The sequence below is a fragment of the Tenebrio molitor genome, chromosome 5 (assembly GCF_963966145.1).
Source record: "Tenebrio molitor chromosome 5, icTenMoli1.1, whole genome shotgun sequence".
NCBI lineage: Eukaryota > Metazoa > Arthropoda > Insecta > Coleoptera > Tenebrionidae > Tenebrio > Tenebrio molitor.
In genome coordinates this window covers 15,285,162-15,308,004 of record NC_091050.1, presented here as the reverse complement: position 1 = coordinate 15,308,004, position 22,843 = coordinate 15,285,162, and the positions used below count along the sequence as shown (strand labels likewise).

General features: G+C 43.9%; 7 protein-coding genes across 9 annotated transcripts in view; 4 read left to right on the top strand and 3 right to left on the bottom strand.

The window, feature by feature from the left end:
- Window positions 1–134: 134 nt before the first annotated feature.
- On the bottom strand, window positions 135–2,432 carry LOC138130365 (uncharacterized). The gene has a single exon (XM_069046809.1). The coding sequence runs from the start codon at window positions 2,396–2,398 to the stop codon at window positions 152–154; it is 2,247 nt and encodes a 748-aa protein (XP_068902910.1). The 5' UTR covers window positions 2,399–2,432; the 3' UTR covers window positions 135–151.
- Window positions 2,433–10,365: 7,933 nt separating this feature from the next.
- The window catches only part of LOC138130419 (adenylyl cyclase 78C-like), a 57,258-nt gene continuing 44,780 nt past the window's right edge, over window positions 10,366–22,843 (bottom strand). For all 3 annotated transcript variants that reach the window (XM_069046886.1, XM_069046885.1, XM_069046887.1), the window contains 8 exons: window positions 14,057–14,193; window positions 13,647–14,007; window positions 13,353–13,598; window positions 12,348–13,303; window positions 11,932–12,296; window positions 11,499–11,878; window positions 11,250–11,451; window positions 10,366–11,202 (listed from right to left, as the gene is read on the bottom strand). In XM_069046886.1, coding sequence (XP_068902987.1) covers window positions 10,550–11,202; window positions 11,250–11,451; window positions 11,499–11,878; window positions 11,932–12,296; window positions 12,348–13,303; window positions 13,353–13,598; window positions 13,647–14,007; window positions 14,057–14,193 — 3,300 coding nt within the window. In that variant the 3' untranslated portion in view covers window positions 10,366–10,549. The remainder of the gene's footprint in view (window positions 11,203–11,249; window positions 11,452–11,498; window positions 11,879–11,931; window positions 12,297–12,347; window positions 13,304–13,352; window positions 13,599–13,646; window positions 14,008–14,056; window positions 14,194–22,843) is intronic.
- LOC138130428 (uncharacterized) lies at window positions 14,334–15,982 on the top strand. Its single transcript, XM_069046904.1, has 2 exons — window positions 14,334–14,352; window positions 14,398–15,982. The coding sequence occupies exon 2, from the start codon at window positions 14,400–14,402 to the stop codon at window positions 15,645–15,647; it is 1,248 nt and encodes a 415-aa protein (XP_068903005.1). The 5' UTR covers window positions 14,334–14,352; window positions 14,398–14,399; the 3' UTR covers window positions 15,648–15,982.
- Window positions 15,741–17,392, bottom strand: LOC138130429 (uncharacterized). The gene has a single exon (XM_069046905.1). It carries the CDS (start codon window positions 17,359–17,361, stop codon window positions 16,114–16,116), a length of 1,248 nt encoding a protein of 415 aa, XP_068903006.1. The 5' UTR covers window positions 17,362–17,392; the 3' UTR covers window positions 15,741–16,113.
- On the top strand, window positions 17,690–19,006 carry LOC138130427 (uncharacterized). Its single transcript, XM_069046902.1, has one exon. It carries the CDS (start codon window positions 17,690–17,692, stop codon window positions 19,004–19,006), a length of 1,317 nt encoding a protein of 438 aa, XP_068903003.1.
- Window positions 19,061–20,078, top strand: LOC138130430 (uncharacterized). Its single transcript, XM_069046906.1, has one exon. The coding sequence runs from the start codon at window positions 19,061–19,063 to the stop codon at window positions 20,030–20,032; it is 972 nt and encodes a 323-aa protein (XP_068903007.1). The 3' UTR covers window positions 20,033–20,078.
- LOC138130425 (uncharacterized) lies at window positions 20,105–22,609 on the top strand. Its single transcript, XM_069046900.1, has one exon. It carries the CDS (start codon window positions 20,377–20,379, stop codon window positions 22,561–22,563), a length of 2,187 nt encoding a protein of 728 aa, XP_068903001.1. The 5' UTR covers window positions 20,105–20,376; the 3' UTR covers window positions 22,564–22,609.

The following is a 22,843-nucleotide window of genomic DNA, read 5'->3' as shown; positions in this document are numbered from 1 at the left end:
ATTTTTCCCTTGTTGACGACTCTCTTCCAGGAGAACCACTGCTTAGACTGCTACTACTCGCTCCCACCACGCCCACTGCAGGGTCTAGATGGGTCTACACATGATCAAGGCGATCAGAGATACAAGACACAAGACTCAGGTCAGTATTTATTTAAGACATTGAATTACAATACTCGTACACGTCCAAGATGCGCTCGCCGAGTCGTGTCTTGTAAATGTGGGACTTTTGGCACATGCGGGTGATCAAGTCCATGCGGTCCTCGAAGAAGATGCGGTTGCAGGTTTCTTCGTCAGTGAGGAGCGCCGCGATTTCTTCGGGGGTGCACATGCTAAATATGCAGTATATCGCAGCTTGCAGCACCATCTCGGGGCGCATGTAGTCAATCGCGCCAACGAATTCGTCGTAAGGGTAGATTTTGGAGATGTCGCAGTTGTGGAATTTTAGCACTTGGGAGAGTTCGTCGTAGTAGATGTGTTTGATGGTCTCTTCGTGCTGCAGTCTGGTCGTACGGTCTGTGGTCAGGTGAAGGAGCGATAGTAGGTCGTGACTTGGAGGACAGTACCTCAGCAGTTGGAAGTCGATGAAGCGACAGTCTAGTGGTTTGTCTCCGTCCAGTTGTACCAGAATATTGCTGGACCACAAGTCCCCATGGGTAAGAATGTTTCTGAAGCGGTCGGATGCGGTGATCACGGAGTAAAACAGTTCTGTCAATTTGGATCGGTGTTTCTTCAAATTCTCTTCGTTGGTCTTGGTTTGCAATTCGGGGTACAAACTGGTAGCGTCGAAAACTCCTTTGACTCCGGTTGCCATCAGTCTGGCTCCTGAGTGAGTGTCAGATTCGAGAATAATCGATTCTTTGAAGTATCTTCCGTATTCTTCGTTCAGTCGATACGGCCGGGCCAATCTCTCCGACACTCTCTCTTCATAGACGAAAGCGCTACCGTGAAACTTTGCTAGTTTTCTGACGATCATTGAAAGCATCTCCAAATCGAACGGCTTCAAAGCTGACAAGCTGCGATAGTTTAGCAACGACATGTCTTCGAAAACCATCAGATCTTCCTGTCTTTGGAAGTAGCAAGCCGGCAAGCACTCGTCGATAGTGTCGATTCCTTCTTCGCGAAATTTCTGGACCAGAGTTTCGTATAAGAAGGACTCTTTCATAAAGCTGCTGCCGTCTTGGACTACTTCTTTAGAAGCGGTTCCTTTCGGCATGCATTTTATGAAGCAATTGATGATTTCTTCCTTCTGACGGCGAATCTTGATCTGTAATTTGTGATAGTTGCCCAGAAAACCGTTGACTTCATCCAGAGGAGTCACATTGAAAGACAAAAATTCGTAATTTGTTGTTTGGAATTTATTCTGAATGATTGTGAAACAATCTTCTTTGGATAGCAAGGGACAATTCAGAATTTCTTTCAGTTCACGCAAAGCCATGCTTTTTTGGCAATTTTGCTGATGAAGAGCTGCTTGTATTTTCACCAGTGGCAGAAAATTGTGAACTCCCAATTGCAAATCTTCAACCGATAAGATGTGATCAATATCTAAACAATATTTTTCCAATTCATCTTTTAAGCACTCGTGGTAATGAGCAAGAAGAGAATGGAAGTAATGTTGACGAAAATCTTCATTCGTGTTCAAGAAAATGACTTGAAGGACGTCGCACATCGGTGGGGAATATTGCTTGGACCTAAAATTAATTAATCTGGACTCGCTCGGAACTTTTTGATCACATTTGAACATGATATTTTCTCGAATCAGGTTCCCATGACAAAGCGTTCTTCTAAATTTCTTCGACAATTGCCTCTCATTTAGATCTGCTACAACTTTGAACAAATCGTCTTCATTCTTGTCTTCCAACAAAGAAGAAATCAAATCGGTGACTTCGTTTTTCTTCACATCAACAATAGAATGTATCACTTTGTGTTCTTGGTCCAATGTGTAGATTTGTCCCAATTGCTTGGTCTTGATTTCTTCGTAAGCAAAACTTCCGGCGTGAAACTTCGCCAAAACTCCCAACACGACGCGAACGTGCTCCAAACTGAAGAAACCAGATTCCGTATTATAGTTCTTGAAACCTTGCAATGTCAAATCTTCAAAAAGCAAAAAATCCGACCTTCCGTAAAACAGCCTGGGCGTGATTTTCGGATCAAACCTCGGAATCGTCTTCTTGAAGTCGTCGAAGAGAATCCGATTGATTTTCGGCTCGTTCGGTGTGCATTTCGCGAAGAAATTTAAAGTTTTCTCTTCGCAATCGTGATTGACTGTGATTTTAACCAAAAAATTTTCATCTGGAAGACGCACAACTGTGAAACCTACGGTCTGTACGTTGTCCGCGTTCAGACATTTTCTGGCGGCAGCGTCACAGTCTTGCGTCGTGAAACACTCGAATTCACTCATTTTTTTCGATGGGCTGACGTGCAGTCCTCGCCTTCCTTTTTATATGCTAGCGGCTTGCACATGACACGGGTAAACACACGGTAATAAAATTTAAATTGAAACCAATTCACACGTCAGCCACAATTGAAATAATAAACAATCATAAAGCAAATTAGCAGAGTGCAAATAGTCATTGTTTCTGAATCTGGTATTAATCTTTGGGTTCTTATCAGAACTTGGTTTCTTTTTCATGACCTTCTAAATAATCGAGACTCTCTTGGTTTGAATTGTTATAACCCTGTTTCAGTTTAGTAATTTTGAATTTCCTAATTTGGCAATTTACCTTGACGCGGCAAATTGACAAATTCAAATTATTATTTATCATTTCCGACAAAAAATGTAGTCTGATTCGGATTCTGAGAATGACTTCGTTTAACCATGTTTTACACCATGTTGAAGATTGAGTTTTATCGTTTGTTATTGATGTTTCACGAAATATAAATTTTCTTTTACCATAACCTCAATTCAAAAACGGAAATTGACCGACACAGAGAATGATAATCACTTCACAAATATTGGGTGATTCAAAATGATTGCGGATCAGGATGGCAACTATGTACGCAAATTTATGTGGCAACTGTGTGGGTAGGATAGAGTTGACATTTCTTTGACAGTTCATAGTCGCGCAATTTTGAAAATTGTCAAATCAATGTGCAATGGTTAAAAAAATCAAATGACCGCTTATGAAATGTCACACAAATGTCAACTCTATCCACAATCATTTTGAATCATCCAATACAAGATGACGCATTTTTCACCAAACAGTGTTGCCGGTTGTATTTCTAACGTAGAATTGTAGAGGGCGTAGAATGCAGTGTTGGTGGAAATTTAGAATTTTGACAGACTATAGTTGCTATACAACTCCATTGTAAAACAGTCGTAAATATCATAACCTATCATCATGTTGTATGATATTAATTGTCATTTTTTTCTCAATTTTTCGACACTTTGTTGACGTGGGCATAATCAGGCAGGGAAATTTTTTAAATTTGTGACAATCTAACCAAATTTTGAAATGACATTGACGACCAAAATTTATTGCTCGCGACAGTACATGCTAAAAAGTTTAGGGTATGTTAACGAGCTTTTTAGTAGGAATTTTTAAGTGAAATTTGGTAGGATATTAGATTAGTATTTTATAAATCGATTTCAATTCGGCCCATCTTACAAAATAAAATAATCACGGAGTTAGAGAAAAAATAAGTTTATTAAATTTACTTTGGACTTCTCCGGCAGTATATTTTCTAACGTCTTTTGTGCAATTTGCCTAATTTGCGGCGGTGTTAGTGATACATTTTCGTCAGCATTCATGTTCAAAGATCAAACGCGAAAATTAAAAAAATCTGACGTTTTAAAAGTCATTTTTTGTCATGGCTGTATCAGGAGATAGGTTATTCAAAAAGTTTCGTTGTAGATTTCGTGGTTAAGTAAGCAAAGCAGGGTCGACCGCAAAACGCTAACAATATTCTTTGTAGAAATATATCAAATAAGAAAAATAAGATGGAATGGACAGGTATCGCAATGGTGTCTACACGACGCAACCAAAATGAAATTTACGGTCCAGCGCGGGAAGCGTATCCAAATTCCCGACAATAAGAATAATTATTATAATTGAGTACTTGGACGGCCCCGAAGACCCGATGAGTCGCAACTATCTTTTAATAAAATTCGAGTCCATTGAGAGCACCAGTAGCACGTTCCAAGTGCCATATATAATAAAACTACAGAGTGAAGCAGAAGTTAAATTTACATTTGGCACTTTGAATGCAAAGCTCGGGTTCATGGAGGCGAGTACCCTATATACGTAAATATAGTTTTTTTTATTAATGAAATTACTGTTCTTTTTTCAGTAGCAGTGATTCAGGAAATAGTGAAACTTGATGCAGTGATGGCAGATGCTCGAGCATTTTTAACCCCTTTGTACCGAGAAAATTTTTTAATGGATATATTTCTTTATGGTTCTAATACAGCAGGTCGTGGTGTTCATATTTAAAATAATTTTTCGTGATAATTTTAATACAGCGTGAACAACAAGGACTGAAGCTCTTGGCAGCAAATGATAGCAAAATATTCCCAAAGTATGAAAATTTTTTGTGCGTCAGTGTTGAGTGTTGGCACCCGCTTCAAGTTGTGAATGTCAAAAAAATTAGGTTATGTTACGGGTTGGTAGTTTTAAAACACGATACGTACAAAACGACCAAAAACAGTATAAAAAGTAATTAGCCATACTTAATTAAATGGCCCACTGTTTCGATATTCGTAAAAGCGACAGGCCGTGCCCGCATGCCCCTCCTGAGAAATAGAAACATGTTTTATGCGTTATTATTTTCGAGCTGAAAGTCTGCGGGATGCAGGGATTGGATCTGGGAAAATTTGTAAGGGTGGAACTTTAATTTCTTCTTTAAAATGGTTAGGCAACTTCCATATGACAAGCCTGTAAAGTAAGGAAAAGGAATGACGGGATTTTTAATGGTAAGAATTATTAGGCCCTGCATTAAACTTGCCCAACAAAGAACTTTGGATGCGTGTGTTTTAAATAAGAATCACACCCTTTTGGAGTGAAAGTTTTCGCATTGAGTTTCGAGGGCTTTGTTCCATTCTACCTCGAATATAATGTTACGTTATTTATTTTCCCTGATGGTGAAATTTTCCCAAAATAACGATTTAACAGATTTCGGGTCGAGATGCATTGGAGACTGTTCGAGAGTACAACCTAAATGTGGGGGTGGGTGGTGATAATCGGAAGAAAGAAAACTCCGAGTGGTTTAAACGAAAACCCCGTTCTGCACACGTAACAATCTGATTATTTGATAATAAAAACGTTTCTCACACTCAATGATTATGAACAAATATGAAGGGTTGTCGCCGCGAGTGAAAAAAAAAGGAAAACTCGAAAAGTAATTTGAATTCAAAAACTAAATTAAAAAAAAGGGGGAGAGCCGAAAGTGAAGCCCGATATCGTCCTCGACGCTATTCTTCTACGCCGCCCACAATCGGCGGAACCGTTCCCTCGGGCCTCACCTCGTTTCCCAAAAAAAAAGCTAAATTCAAAATAGAAAAGGAAGTCGCGCGGCGGACGAGGACACAAAAGATAATGAAATAAAATAAACAAGAACTCTTACAAAAAAAAACTGTTATCGGCTTGACCGGCCGTTTGCAGGCGAGGTCACCAGCAGACCGATAACCAACCCGAACAAAAAAACCGTTCTGCCTGGAAAGACGCGCTGGCTTCGCGAAAACTAAAAAATTTTTCTATCACTCTGGCCTTGATCGTGACGGGGCGGTCGACGTCTCTGGAGACCTGGACGTTCCTCGGGGACTTCCTCGGGCCCACGGTGGACGACGAAATCCGGGCGTGGAATTTGACTCCGCACTCCGGCGTTTGGTTCTTCACGAACCTTCCGTCGGGGATCCGCAAATCCGCTCCTCGGCGTCTGTGTTTGGACTTCCTGGATTCTTCCTCCAGCCTCAACCTCTTCGGACCCTGGACGTCTCCACGCCCTTTTCTCGCCGTTTCAGCCCCTTTCACAGTCCCGCACCGATCTGACCTCCCTGACCAAAGACCAAAGACAAAAAGCCCCCTCCCCGAGTCCCCGCACTCTCTCCTGTCTTTTATAGTTTCGCCCCTCTCAATTCGGGTTATTATTATTTTTGGCGGAAAACGTCGTGCGTACGATGATCAAATCATGGAGAAAACTTGCATTTTTTAAAAAAATGTAACAGTAAATTACTTTTCTATTTACCAAATTTTAATTAGTTTGATCGTAAATTCTAGTACCCGCCAATGTCTCCGTGCCTACATTAAAAGCGAAAGAAGATAAAAACTTAGATAGTCAAGCAAAAACCAATTCTTTATTCGTAGTAAGTGAGAGTGACATTGAAGTTACGCATCACACTTGAACAAGGGCACTAACCTTTAAATTAAATGTTCGAAATGACGCCCTCCGTAATCGATGTACGTTCTTGTGTGCCCTTCGAGCCACAGAAGCTTGAGTTCTCATCAACATGTCAGAAGTTTATCGAATTGTCTCGGTGTCAACTGGAGTCTGATACACAATCTGTTTTAAATGGTCCCATAAAAAAAAGTCACAAGGGTTTAAGTCCGGTGAACGAGCTGGCGATAAAACTGGTCAATTACGACCAATTGAAGAAGCCATTGACAAAATGCAATTCGACGTGGTAGATCTTCTGATTTTAAGTGTTGAACGTGTTGAAGATGATACGGATGTAATCCCTGTTCGGGCAGCGTTCTCCAAAATGTAAAACTGGAAACGTCAATTCCTGATGCAAGTCGTCGGCAACTAACCTTCGGTTCTTCGTCAACAGGACAGGACAGGATCCCTTAAATGCTGGACAGCATTCACAAAGGTACGTGGACTTGGCGACCGAGAAATCTCTTCATGTACCTACATACAAACGCCTGGTTGCATCAGCATTTGATAAAGCTTCCCAGTAGATGAGCACCATGTCTGTTAACCCCGGATTAGTGTACTTCACCATTTTTAACGATAATTACGGGAAATTCAGTTTCTAATAAATTGTAAACACGGCCGCATGCAGGTGAAGGACGTGACTAAATTGTGTCAGTAAGTTTTTGCAAGACTTATCCGCTTGGGTTTTTGCCGTATTTACTTTTTTTGCGTTAACCTTTTTCGTACGAAGCCGTTGTTCTTCCACCGTGCCATCCATAAACGACTCGATGACACGGAATACGGTGAAAATAAATTCGAACATAAATTTGAGTTTTGAAAAAATGGTAAATAGAAAAGTAATTTGTTTTGATGAGTTCTATCACCGTTTAAATTTTCTTAATGCATTTCAATAACACGCTGTATTATACAGTGTGGAATAAAATGATTTACCTACCTTTGGAATTTTTGCACATGTAAATATTCCTGCACCGCTCTACTTTTTTTTTTTGAAGTGCCGAACTATTAGCCTGTCAATAAACGTCATCAATCGAATCGACAATTTACTAAATTGAATTAACAAACGTTGGTGGCCACTTTTAACACTAGCTGTGACTTGCTTTCGTACTTTCGTTAGCTTCTCAATAAATCACATTTGGAATTTGGATATACAGGCTGTCTCAAAAATGGCGCCCAATCTCCTAAGGGTCTTAAAGAATAGAAGTCTGGGAAGGTAAATCTCAATACAAAATTTGATCGGACCAACAGATTTTGTATAACTTGCTCTTAAATATGGTAATTTCAAAGAGATGTATCTTCTTTATTACCAAATTTTACAGCTGAATTATAAATTACTTTACAATGTTACTTTTTCCAAGACCCCTTTAGGTAGTGGAACAACACCGAAGTAATTCTTTTTAGAGTAATGACCTACCAAAATACGCTAAAATAAAAGTGGCAACATTGACCTTAAAGGAGAATTGGTTTAGTTGACTGTGCATACCAACCGATGTTGCCAAATTTGCTTATTTTAAAATGTGTATAACTTAGAAAATAGTCAAAGGAAAAAAAATTCACAACGAAATTGAACTCAACTCTTCAAATAGTTTAACCCCTCAAGAGATTGGGCGCCATTTTTGAGACACCTGTATATTTTGAGGTTAGGCATTCTTTTTTTTGTAGAGCGGCATTTCGTATTTTTACAAGGGTAATGCAAAGGTAACTAGATGTAAATAATTTTATTCCACACTGTATATGGTAATTGCACTAAGTAAAAATTATTGCTGTAATTCGATCGCTATTGGCTAAAAATAAAATATTACAGTTTTTTGATTGGCTTAAATTTTTCGAAGGAAATAGTCAAGTCAATTTGCAATGGTATAAAAAAATCAAATTATTTAGCTGACTCTGAAGGCCTGACTAATAAAACGATAATATTCAATAGTTCACTGAAGAGACACCAGATGAAGATGGTGGTAGGTACATACCGATCGTTTCATTGTAATTTTACCTTAAAAATATTTTACCCTTGTTTATGGTAGGTAAATGGACTTACTGATTACATACAATACATATATACAGGTGTCCCAAAAATGGCGTACATACAAAAAAAAAAATAAAAAATAAAATATTTTACCATAAGTGATGTTATTTTTGTCTCATTGAAAATTCTTGTCAAATCAGGTAGAAACTCCGAACGAATATTCAATCCCTGATCTGTAGGGAGCGTTCAAATTCAGATTTATCGTAACACTTTGAGAAAACAACTACACAATGCCGCTCCCCTTTATTAGTCAGGCCTTCAGAGTCAGATTAAATTAAATTAAATTAGTGTAATATACCTTCTGGCTAAGGCCAAGTGCTAGAAGTTTTCAGGTCGCGCAAGCGCCTCTAACATGACCTAACGACCACTACCATGGAGGTAGTGTTAGGTCCATGACCACCACTAAGTAGTAGCCGGGACCGACAGCTTTACATCTCCTCCGAAAGATGGTAGTGATTTTGAAAAAACCTGATGATATAACCGGGAATCGAACCCGGGCGGTATGGGTGATAAGCCAGTCAGATAAATATCTTATATGAAATTCCAACGCTACCTTATCCAACCCACACAGTCGCCACATAAATTTTCGTATACATAGTTGCTATACAGTGCATTTTTTTTAACTGTTGCCATAGGGAATTGCATGGTAAAACTTATACCCCCTGTTAACTTTTGTTCTGATGAAAATATTCAAACCATTTTTGCAACAAAGTTGGAAGATTTTTTAAACTATCGGATAGATTACAATTCAATATCCTAAACTGTCGAAAAAGTTGTGAAAAAAATATTTTAAAGTGCGCCGGAATAATAGTACGTCGAGCGGTCGCCAGAATAGCGTCCCTATCGGCTCAACCGGGCTCAACCAGCATCTGACCAAATTCCATTACAGTGCGACATTTACAAAATAGTCGAAGAAAAACATTTTGAACAATTCTTTTGATAATTTCTGTTAATTTGTTGAATTATTTGTGCGTTAACGTTATTACGTTTTGTTTTTTTATAATAGTTATTTATTTAACGAGTTCGTGTGTAATTTGGGCTTTTTTTGGCACTCGTGGACCTTTAAAACTCGAGTGAAACGAGAGTTTTAAAGGTCCACGAGTGCCAAAAAAGCGCAAATTACACAAGAACGAGTTGAATACAACGTTTTTTTGTTCGACGAGCCCCCCCCAAAGGCTTCAGATGGCTGAAAATCTTTAAAATTAGCTTGACGTTTCGTTTTGACAAGTTGTCAAATTCATCAAAATCCGTTCACACAGGAGAAAATTCTCAAATTCTGACAGTGTCGAACAAAAAAGAAATTTAATCATAGCCACGAGAAGATCTCGCTATTTATTTTTTAAATGAAACTGACAAAAATCAAAAGTGGGGATAGGCAGTTGCTGGTTGAGCCGATAAGGACGCTATTCTGGCGGCCGCTCGACGTACTATTATTCCGGCGTGGTACAAATATTTTTTTCACAACTTTTTCGACAATTTAGGATATTGAATTGTCCGATAGTTTAAAAAGTCTTCCAACTTTGTTCCAAAAATGGTTTGAATATTTTCATCAGAACAAAAGTTAACAGGGGGTATAAGTTTCACCATGCAATTCCCTATGGCAACAGTTAAAAAAAATGCACTGTACATATTTATTCACAACCATTTTGAATTTGTGGTGCGTGTTATTTTTGCGACAAAATAAAAATTAAGGACCACGCAGAGGAGGTGGCTTTATGCAGCGCCCTTAGTTTTAAAACGAACGAACAATACCGTAATATGAATTTCTTTGGATAAGGCTTTCCTGCCGTGTCCATTTTATTAGCGTCAGGTCGGCAAAGAGCGTAAAGTGTGAGCGATGTTTTCACGCGTCTGGATGAGATTTAACGTCGATCCATAACCGGAAGTGTACAGAGGTTTCACATCGGTGAGCACGCACTCGCCATAAACAAAATCGCTTTATCGCGGGGTCTTGTTAAGGGTGCGAGAAAAAGCCGTTCACGTACATCAACATTTATTTACAACATAAAAATAATGACACGTCCTTGTTGCATCCATCCTTAACTTAGGCTTAAAAAGAAACAAATTGGTCCCAAAACAGTCTGAAACAAACGAGAAATGACTAGATCCAAATGTCGCCGAGAACCTCTTATCACACGGAAAACACCGACACATAGATTATTAAACATGAGTGCCGTCCAGAGAGTTGATCCTTTCGGGCTTCTCCTTGGAGGTGGCCCTCTCCAGCTGGATTTTCGTGTCGCGCTTGATCAGCGGACTCTTCAGGAAGAACTTCATGTCTTTGCGGGCGGTGTGCTTGGGGGAGTGCACCGGCACGCTCGGGCCCAACGAGCGCACCTTGAAGCTGTCGCTCATCTCGCTGTCGGCCCTCTTGTCCAGCATGTGAGGCGAGTTGCGTTCGAGTTTGCTCGTCTTGGTCGCGGGCGAGGAGGACTTGGAGCGGCCCCCCACCGTCGGCTCGGATAGCAGCCGCGGCACCGACTTGAAGACGGGGCCCTCGGTATGGTTGGGGGCGGAGACTGGCGTGTGCGGGGCGGATTGCGACACCATCATCTTGCTGATGTTGTTCACGGTGATCTCCTTGTCCATGGACTTGTACGCCTTCATGTTCTCCAAGTGGCCGGCGGAGCCCAGCTGGCGCATGTTGGGCTGCGACCGCGCGTGCATGTTCCTCTGGTTTGCCCTGGTGGTGTTGCGCCGAATGGGGTACGCCGGGGCCCGGTGCGGAATCCGCATCGAGCTGTAATTGATGATTTTCTTGCCGACGTCGATCTTCTGCTGCGTCCTGGCGCGCCCCAACATCGAGCTCCCCGCTACTCCGAAGTGAGCGTTTGGTCCTTCGTTACGACAGAGTACTTACGTGTGTGTCCCGTGTGCTTCCTCCTGGTCTGGGCCATGGCGTACACCACCGCCGCCAGGGTGCTGTAGTGGCTTGGTTGGCGCTGGAAGCTGGGCGGCCGCCCTTGGTGCCGCCCCATCACGAAGTACGTCTCCATCTGGCCCTTGCCCTTCACCTCGATCAACCCGCGCTTCTTCACCTCGTAGCCTCGAACTCCTAGGAGCTGCCCCCCACGTTAGAAAATCTCCAGACCCCACCTACACCTCTCACCTGAGCTGTGTATTTTGGCACCTGGATCTGTCCGATAACTCCGGTGGAGTCCATCCTCGAGGCCTCGTTGACGGTGTTGCCCCAGATGTCGAAGACCGGCTTCCTGGCCCCGATCACTCCGCACACCAAGCTTCCGCAAGACACGCCGACTCTCAGTCCGAAGTTGTTGAACGAGTCTTTGTTGATGTCTTCCAGTTTTTGCCGCATGGCTATGGCGAAGTCGATCAGAGCGCACAAGTGCTCCGGACTGTCGGTGTTCAAGCAGTCCTTGTGCGTCGGGTTCAGACCCGACGCCGCCATGTAAGTCGCCGTGGCGCTCACCGTCTTGATCTTCTCGATGGTGCTGAAGCGCTCCTCGTCCAGGAGTTCGTCAAAATCAGCTGAAACAACTCGTCACAGCTCCGACAAGCTCCAAACTTCGACGTTTCCTCACCAATGATCTCGTTCAAGAGTCGTATGCACTCCAACCCCTTGTTAATATCTTCGGAGTAGAACTCCGTGAAGTTGGGGATGCTCGCGAACAACACTCCCACTTCGTCCCTCGACTGGGAGTACAGCTCCTCGCTGTTGCGATCGTTGCTCAAGAAGTGCTTGGCGACGTGATCCGGAAGAATGTTCTTCAAGAGTTGCGTATTGGTGTGTCGCGTTTCTTGCATGTCGTTCAGCTCCCTCTCGGCTTGCTGCTTCCACAAGAAGTCCAACCTGGAGGTGACCTCGACCAGTCGAGCATGGTACGCCACCATCAAGAAGAACACCGTCAGTAGAATCAACATCTGGGCCGAGAGAGGAATCTGGTTGCTGGAACGGAAGAGTGAGTCGCCAGCAACTCCGGACTTGACCGCAACTTACCTACCGACGTTCAGCCTGAATTCTTCTTCGTAAGGTACCAGGATGAGCACGGTGTAGGCGACCAGCATGACCAGAGCCAGGAATAATTTTATCAAGTAGTAGAGCTTGAGGGCCGTGGCTAGCGCGATCAAGCACAAGATCCAAGTGAAAACGATGTACTCGGGGTGTTGACAGGTGGCTTCCGAGCGAGTGTCGTTGTCGCTTCTTTCGATTCTGTTGCTTCTCTGGACCAGTACCGGCAGGAGGACGATCTCGGTGTCGTTCGGTACCGACCGTTTTCTCCTGGTGATGTTCAAACTCGACAGCGTCTGGTTGAGGAGTTGCAACTTGTGGTTCATGCTGTTGATGACTGTTGCTGTTTCGTTATTGAGAAGAGATATGTTCTCGGCCTCTTTCATCAACTCCTCGATGTCGACAGTCTTGAGGAGGCTCTTGAAGCAAGAGTCCGAACAGTTTTGTTTCGGCGCTTCTAAACTCGTCAGGTTCCTGCCGTTGGTGAGCAGGTTCCACAGAAACTCTCGAGTCTTCTCCGACGTATTCAACGTCAAACTGTCACTGTTGATGATGGTCAAGTTGGACAAGTAGAACGGTTGCTTCAGGAACAACTTCGATTCGGTAGCGTCGGTGGTTTCGTCGTTGGTCTTCAAGATCAGCAGACTGGAAGAACTCGTCATGGCCATTATGACTATGACTCCGCAGATGAAAGCGGTCCTGCTCCTCCTGTTGTGCACCAGGGTGAACGAGATCTTCTGGAGGGACTCCGGCAGTTGCTCGAACTCCTCCGCCATGACCAGGACGCTGGTCGAAGTCAAGACTACAGTGGTGACGGTCAAGAACGCGATCACGATGTCGCTCAGTTGCTTGATCGCGACCACCTGACACACCACCATGAAGAGCCAGATGATGAAGCAGCACAACATGTTGGACTTGAACATGTCCTCCCTCAGTTGACTGAACTAGAAGCGACAGCGTAAATTTGGAAGGGACAAAACGAAACCCACCAACTTGGTACTCCATCTCCTTGTCGATGAACCTCAAGGTCCAAGTGTTGACGTTCGCGCTCCGCATCCTCTTGTTGCTCTCGATCTCGATGCTGTGGTCGATGATGTCGTCCACCTGTTCGGTGGTCGAAGGAAACGTCGAGCCCCTCTTGCGCATCCTGTTCTCGGCCAGGTCGTACTTTTGCTTGTTGTACGGATAGTTGATGGAGTCGAGGTCTTCGTCCAAGTCGCCGGAGAGGGCGTGGTGCAGCTGCAAGAACAACTGAGTCGCGCTGATCCACACCGGGGCCGCACTTACATTCTCGAAGGGGATCTCGGGGGTCCAGTCGGTGGTGTTCTCCTCTTCGACCGTGCTCTGCTGGATGCCGCTGTCGCTCCTCTCTATCGACGCCTGCGGCGGCGGCGACGCCGGGGTCGTGGGCGTCTTCGGCGAGCTCAAGCCGCTGACGACGTGCTCGTCCTCCGGCCACAGCTTGTTCGAAAAAATACTAGGTCTCGAGGCGAGTCGCCTCCTGGTCCTCATGGGCTCCACCTGCTTGATCAAGTACGTCGTGACGTCGTGCTCGCGCAGGTAGGAGTCGCGCTCTTGTCCGTTGCCCGGCTCGATCTCGTAGGCGCCGTTCAGGCATTGGTAAGTGGTCTCGGAGATGTGGACGCGTCTGGAAACTTTTTCATTGGGGGGGTTGGATCAAAACAGTCACAACCTACCCTGGGATTCCCCCGGACTCCATGTGGTTGGCCAAGGTCACATCGTAGGACCAGATGTCAAACTGCCACTTCCTCAAGCCCAAAACCCCACAAAGGACTGACCCCGAGTGGATTCCTATTCGCATGTTCAGATCGACCTGAAACAATAACAAACTTAGATCAACAAGCACTATCTTGTGTGTTTTTCCATGTTTGATAAAGCGGAGACGCCGCTGATCTATTTATAAACTCTGTTAGAGAGTGTTTGTTCAGGTGATACACCACGCGTTAGTACCAGTTGTGACTTGGACCACTAAGTAAGTACCAAACTTGGCAGACGCGTCTGTAACTTCGTTTTGCAGCCATGGAGGACCCTCAAAAACCTTCCGTGAGCGAAGAAGACGTCTCGGCGGTTCTAAAAAGGCGGCTCAAATCGGACACCGAGGTCGAGAGCTTCAGCTTGGACATGCTGGGAGAGTGGGTGGGCAACTGCGGGGACCACGCCATCCTCAACGTGACCCTCAAGTCGAACAACGAGTCCCCAGCACGGTACAGTTTCTTCGTCAAACTCTACCCCCGACTGGAGTTCGTGATCGAGTTCATCGAAGGGAACGGTTCCTTCAAGAAGGAAATCTTCGTGTACAAGCTCTTTGATTTGATGCACGACGAGCAAATCAAAATCTTGAGCGATTGCGTCCCGATGTGTTACCTCACCACGCCGTACAAATACCTGGTGTTGGACAACCTCGCCGAGGAGAAGTACCAAAGCCCCGACAAACACCAAGTTCTCGACTACGACACGGTCAAAGTCGTGCTGGAGGCTCTGGCGAAGCTCCACGCCAGCACCTTGATCTACGAGGAGAAGAAGTCTTGCAGATTGATCGACCTCTACGGTGAAGACTTCGCGGAGACTTATTTCAACGACAGAGAGGATTTCCCGAACAAGGAGGGTCTAGACGCTGCGCTCAAAGGAATCGTGAAGTGCATCGAGCTCTTCGACTTTTCGGAAAAGCTCCTCTCGGGCAAGGATTTCAAAACGGTGGTCGAAGAAGTGTGCGCGAGAATCTACGCGCTGGCCAAGCCTTCGAAAAAATTCCGTAACGTAGTGTGTCACGGGGATATTTGGGTCACCAACGTCCTTGTCAAGCGCGACGACTGTGGTAAACCTGTCAAGTGCAGACTTGTTGATTTTCAGTGCGCCAGGTACACACCACCCGCGCAGGATGTGATGTCGTTTATTCATCTGACCACGTCGAGGGACTTTCGCAGGAAGTACATGTACAATCTGATCGGAATCTACTATACCAGTCTGGAGAAACACGTTACTCTTGCGGGGTACGACATGAAGACAGTCATACCGTTCGACGAGTTTTTGGCCAGTTGTGAGGAGCAAAAAGTTTTTGGGTTGGTGCAAACCGGGATCTATTTTCCGTTGATTCTGTTACGCACTAAAGTGATCAAGGATTATTTTGGGAACAAGGAGTCGAACAGGGAGGCCTTGCTGGAGGACAGGAGTATCCTAGTTAGGGAGAATATGGACGATGATGACGCCTACAAGAACAGGATTCGTGATTGTATCCAGGATTTGAAGGATTATTGTGACTATCTGTAGTTGTGAAGCAATACATTTTTTCATATTATTTAAAAAAGAGTATCTTTTGGTACAGGAATGAGGTCAGGTCAGATACTTACAATAAAAAATATATTCAACATGCAACACACTGTATATATTTATCTTGCCTCTCGGCGAGAGTAGATTTTTGTTGACCGAAGAGACATTTTCTAATTCAACGACTGACATATTGAATGACGTGATGACGACAATGACATATGCGACCTTGTCGCCCCTTGTTTCTGCGATTGAATGGTTTGAATTATAACTGTCAAAATTCTGCAATTAAAAATTCTCGTGTATTTCATTCTGTAAATAAACGATTATTTCACGAATGACATTTAAGTTTCTGTAAATTTAAGCATCCCCAATTGCTCTGTGTTTGTGAGGAATTAAAAAATAAATCGGAAAATGGGAAGTCTTCATTTGAATCGTTGTATACGGAATAAATCAGTGTTGACAACGTTCAGAGTGTCAACTGAGCCTCGTAAAATTCCCTAAGATCTGCGATGATCTCGCTATTCTTTTGCCTGAAAATGGGGTCTCTCTGCCACACCGTGACGACGAAATCGCGCCTTCCGTCGCCAAAAATCACTCGTTCCGACTTGTCGGGGTCGCCGAAGAGCTCCTCGGCGATCTCATCCGACAGAATGACAACTTGAAAATGCGCAAGGGTCTGCGTGAGCGCGAACCGCTTGAAATAATCGCAACTGTCAAAAAACTCCGTCTTCGTGACCACGTCCTTGACCCCGTACTTCTCCATGTTCGCCGCCAGCTCGGCGTAATAAAAGTGGAGAAGGTCGTCGAGGTGGGCGTCCCTCGTCCCCCTGTCCGTCACCAGATAGATGAAGGCGAGGACGTCCTGCGCCGGCGGTCCGTACCTGTACGTCTGGAAGTCGACAACGACGCAATTTATCGGCCGACCCGCCTCAAACTTGAACAGGAAATTCTTGGTCCAAGGATCGGCGTGACAGATCGTGTTCCTGAACCGCGTCGAGGGCCTCACGTACACCTTCTGCATGTCGCACCCCTCGAGCACCCTCTCGGCGAACGCCTCCTTGCCGATTTTCATCTCGGGTTTGTGCGTGACGTCGATCAAAGCCCGCAGACCCTCTTTGCATGATTTCATCGCACGCTCCGGCGATTTCGTCCCCGAATAAAAGGTTTCGCTGACCTCGCTTGCGAACTCGTCGGTCAGACGGAAGGAGAGGCGCTCCTCCAGGATCAGGCCGCTGGCGTGGAGCTTGGCCGACGCGGAGAGGGCGGCTTTGACGCAGTCGACGGTGAGAGGGGCGCGCGACGGGAGAGTGTCGTAGCCTAGAGCTTTCAGGTCGTCGAAGATGAAGATCTCGTCGCCGATGTGGTAGCAAGTGGGGACGGCGCCGTCGAGGATGTCCACTCCGTGCTTCTTCAGCTTGGGGCAATATTTGTTGAAGAAACTCTTCTCCTTGAAGTGACCGTTGATCTCCTCCAAGAAGTTGCGCTGGGACTGCGACCGCGGAGGAGCCTTCACGAAAAATGTGAAGCTTTCTTCGAGGCCATCGCGCTCGATATCGATTCTGAGAGTGCAGTGCTCGCCCAAATATCCGTTGCGTTCGGAAAACGGAATCTGTTCGTGATCCAAGACTTTGAAGTCTTTACTCTTCAACTTCTCACCGATAACTTTGCGACAATCCGAATGGGAAATTTCACACACCTGAAACTCTTTTCCCATGATTCTGACACCAACTGAACTGATCTTGATCCTTCCAGTTACTTATAAAACAATTGCAGGTTTATTTTTAGCTTAATTAATATTTATTGCTCAGATTGTCCAAGATTATGATTATACTATTGTCAAACCGTCTCGACTTTCTTCTGCAACAAATTTTCCGTTGTTTTTTTTTAAACCTATTTGAATTCTATAGGAAAATCTACATACCTCGTGCTTGTCAAAAGAAGAAAAAATATTTAATGCTTCCTAACAATAGGTGCTCACTGCATCATCAGACACTAAATAGAACCAACATTTGCAATTGTGCCACGAGATGTGTTCAATTTAAATGAAGATTTATTGCTTGAATTATCTTCAATTAATCTGCATCCGCGTCCCGATATATAAAACCGAAGACTCTACATTTTTCGGCGTCTTCGTTCGACACAAAATGGAAGAAATTAATTTGTTGAATCTCGACGAGTGCGAGAGAGTTGTTAGAAAATGTTTGAAAAGTGAAAATGTCCACACTGTAAATTTTTCGGTGGTGAGACTCGCCGATCAAAATTTTTTACTGAAGATTGTGGTGAGTCACGAGGCTCAAGAAAAAACTCTCAACTTTTTCGCCAAGGTGTCGCCGAAAACTCCAAAAATCAATCAGATTCTCTTCGACGATTTTAGGAAAACTATTCCCAAATTTGATTCGAAGATAACCCCAAGATTTTATTACGGTACGGCAGATTTGCTACTCTTTGAAGATTTGGGTTGGCAAGGTTTCAAGAATTACAATTCGGAATCGGGTTTCTTCAGTTTGGAACACGTTCGAGTCGTGTTGGAAGTTTTGGCTAAGTTTCACGCCGGAAGTTTTGCTTACGAAGAAATCAAGACCAAGCAGTTGGGACAAATCTACAGATTGGACCAAGAACACAAAGTGATACATTCTGTTGTTGATGTGAAGAAAGACGAAGTCACCGACTTGATTTCGTCTTTATTGGAAGACAAGAGCGAAGACGATTTGTTCAAAGTTGTTGAAGATCTAAATGAGAGGCAATTGTCGAAGAAATTTAGAAGAACGCTTTGTCATGGCAACCTGATTCGCGAAAACATCATGTTCAAGTGTGACCAAAAGGTTCCGATCGAGTCCAGATTGATCAATTTTAGATCGAAGCAATATGCCCCACCGATTTGCGACGTCCTTCAAGTGATTTTCTTCAATACAAGTGAAGATTTACATCGGAAATACTTCCATTCATTACTTGCTCATTATCACGATTGTTTGAAAGAAACATTGGAAAAGTACTGTTTGGACATTGGTAAAATCTTTCCAGTTGAAGATTTGCGCCTAGGAGCTCATGATTTCTCACCACTCATCAAACTAGAAACAGCTCTTCTTCATCGGAATAGTGAGAAAGTGCAAGAACTGAGAGAAGCTCTCGACTGTCCTCTGTTGTCTCGAGAAGACTGCTACGACATCGTCAAAAACAAAACAAACACAACTGACTACGAGCTCTTGTCCTTCAGAGTAACACCCCTCGACCAGGTCAACGGATATTTGGGTAAGTACCACAAACTGCAACTCTCCGTTCGCCTCCAGAACCAAGACACAACGATCAACTGTTTCGTCAAGTGTATGCCTAAGAGCGACGCTTCGAAAGGCATAGTCTAAGAAACTGGTTGCTTCTTCAAAGAAATCTTCATCTATCAAATCCTAGTCCCTCAGATGCAAAAACTCAATGTCGACACGATCACCGAGTGTCTTCCTTTCTCGTATTTCCAACGCTCCGAGGATCTCATTGTCTTTGACGACATCTCAATGGAAAACTTTCGCAGTCTTCCGTCGCAAATCCCTTACGATCTGACCCTTCTCTCCTTAACTGTCAAAAAACTAGCGAAATTTCACGCCAGTATGTTTGCATTTGAAGAAAAAATGTCGGAGAAAATCGGGCGACAGTACAGACTAGGTGAAGAATACGGTGAGTATCTTCGAGAAATCTTCTTCTTGAAGGATGAGACCCACGCGGGGGCGGTACTGATGCAAACTGGGGTCCGCTCGATTCTCGACGTCGTCAATCTCTTCCCAGAAGTAAAAATTCCTTTCGATTTCAAAAAAGTGTGGCCAAAACTGGAACACTTGTTCTTCGAGGTGATCAAACCTTCAGACTGTTACAGAAACGTGTTGGCCCACGGCGACCTCTGGACCAACAACGTGATGGTGCAGTTTGACAACGACAAACCCATAGATTGTCGATTCGTCGACTATCAGTGCACTAGGTACTGTCCACCTGCTCACGACCTTCTCTCAGTACTGTACCTGACGACGGATCGCGCCACCAGATCCAAGCACGAAGAAAAAATCAAACAGATTTATTACAGAGAGCTGGACCAGATTTTGTCTTTGTACAAGTGCGACGTTACCAAAATCTACCCCCACGAAGAATTCGTCGAGACCGTTGACTACATTCGACCACAAATGGTGATGCAGTCGATCATGTACAACATGTTTTGTACCTGCACCTCCGAAGAAATATCTTCGTTTCTGACCGACGACGAAGTCTCCAAGCGCGTCTTCTTCGAAGATCGCAAAGACTACCTGACGAAGATGTGCGAAAAGTCGTCATTCTTCAAAGCAAAACTCCAAGAGTGTCTTTTAGATTTGTACGACCTCTGTGACACCATTTCCTGCTCGCTTTAGTCGAGTTATGTAAGAATAGAATTGTATTAAAGAAACTGTTTAAGTAGTTGCGATAAGATTACATTGCCATTGAACTGTTCCGACCTTGATCCAAGTAGAGATGATTATTTTTATCTCGTGGTGGCCTTGAAGGCAGTTAAATAGAATGAAAGCGTGTATCTACGTGATTTTTAGAGACATTAGCGTTGCGAAAACATTTTTCTTTGTGTTGTGTTAAACAATAAACGCTCAAATAAATCTTGTTCTGTCATTGTTTACCGTTCGCGCGCTCGCTTAATTGCTCTTTATCAATTTGCACACGTTACTCACATTAGTATACAAGTTGTCCTCTCTGTGTCCTTACCATGGGGGATCTGACGGTCGAAGATTGCAACGTTGTTGTCAAACAGTGTTTGAAGATCGACGCCCCAACAGTCGACTTCGAAGCAATTCCTCGCCACAATGACAACTTTATTGTCAAAATTACAATCGAGAGGGACTCTAGAGAAGAAACTTTGTACTTCTACGCCAAGTCCCAGTCGAAGATCCCCACAATCGACAAAATCCTGTACGAAGACTTTAAAAATATAGTTCCGGGTTTCACACCCACGTTCACCCCTAAATTCCACTGCGGTAAGTCCCGACTGCTATTCTTTGAAGACTTGACTTGCCAAAAGTTCCAGACGCAACCGAATTTCTTCACTGCGACTCACATCCACCGGGTGTTGAGCGTTTTGGCGGAGTTTCACGCTGCAGGTTTCGCTTATGAAGAAATCAAGTCGAAAGACTTGGGGAAAAGATGCAAACTGAACGACCAGTACGATCTAGACGAGACCAACATCGACGTAAAAGAGGAAGAAGACTTGATTTGGTCTTTGCTTGAGAACAAAGAACGCGTGCAAGAAGTGATTGAAGACTTGGAGGAGAGACAGTCTCAAGGGCGCTTTAGGAAAGTGTTGTGCCACAGCAACCTGCTCGGCACGAACATACTTTTCCATTACAATAATGGGGTCCCAGATGGATGCAAGTTGGTCAATTTCAAGTCAAAACTGTACGCGCCACCTGTGTACGACGTCCTCCAAGTAATTTTCTTCAATACTTGTGAGAAGGTGCGCCAACAACATTTCGATTCGTTCTTGTCTTGCTACCACGACCGACTGAGAGAGGAGTTGGAGAAGTACCACTTGGACGTTGACGGAATTGTACCAGTTGGAGATTTGCAACTGTCAAGTCACAGTTTACTGCCTTTGATCAAGCTGGAAACAGTTTTGATGCGAAAGCGCACTCATGATAAAATTTTGACTGATAAGGCGCTACAAGAGCTCAAAGAGATTCTTCTTGCGAGTAGCCTAACGAGAGAAGATTGTTACGTCATTCTTAAAAATAAAAATGTGACAGATTATGAATTCTTGTCGTTCGGGACAACTCCTTTGCACGGTGTGACAGCGTTTTTGGGCAACTATTCAAGCCTAGAGATCAAGATTCGACACTCCTTGGAAGAAAAGACCGTCAGTTGTTTCGTCAAGTCTATGCCAAAAGATTCGTGTCGAAGAAGAATAGCCGAAGAAGGGAATTACTTCAATAAAGAAGTTTTCGTTTATGATACATTTGTCAAAAAGTTGCAAGAAGAAGAAATCGACACCATCAACGATTGTTTGCCTCCTTGTTACCTCCAAAGACCCGGAGATCTCCTGGTTCTTGAAGACATGTCACTCAAGTGTCGCACCTTGTCGAGTGTCACCCTCTTCGATTTCAACTTATTGTCGACAATAGTGCTAAAACTTGCAAAATTTCACGCCTCCACCATCATCTTTGAAGAGAAAATGTCGGAGAAATTGAAGAGAGCCTACAATGTGACAGACGATTGGAGTCAACACCTCAAAGCTTTTCCCGAAAACTCCAAACTAGTAAAAACTGGTCTAGATTCAGTTTTTGCAGTGGCAAACCTATTTCCTGACCTCAAAACCGAGACCAACGAAGAAACCTTGAAGAAATGTTGGCCAAAACTGCTCGAGCGATTTTACGAAGAGTCGGATCGCTACAGAAGTGTCATATCTCACGGAGATCTGAGCACCAACGACATTTTGATCAAGTTTGAAGGCGACACACCTGTCGATTGTTATTTCGTCGACTACCAGTGCATCAGGTACATTCCCCCCGCCTACGACTTTCTCTCTGTTCTTCATTTAACAACTGACCGCGCTACCAGACTGAAATATGAAGAAGAGCTGAAGCGAATCTACTACGAAGAGTTGACCACAGTTTTGTCTTCGTACAACTACAAAGCGAACAAGATCTTGTCGTTTCAAGAATTCGTCGATGGTGTCAACTATACAAGACCACAAATCGTAGTGCACACCATCATCCGCAACACTGTAGAAGAAATATCTTCAATTCTGGTCGACGAAGAGGTTCGTCGCAGATTTTTTTTCGAAGACAGGGAAGAGTATTTGAGGGAAGTGTGCGCCAAGTCACCCAGTTTTCGAAGCAAACTTAGGGAAAACGTGCTAGATTTGTACGAGGAGTGCGCCAGGATGGCGTCCTCGCTTTAGTTTAATTAAATCGTTTGTAAACATAACAATAAAGGAGTGTGCAAATTGTCTTCCTTCATTCTTGTCCCTCGAGCTCACAAAATGGATGCAATAATGTGAAAGTCTTGGTCTAAATCATTAGGTAAAGTGTCGTTACAGAACCGCTTTCTCGAGACTAGGATGGTGAAAGCGTAACAACTTTTTATCTTCGGTCAACAAGTCTAATACCCTCGAGACAATAAATGTTGTTGGCATTGAAGTAATTTATTTTAGATTCTGTTTATATAACAATTTTCATTGT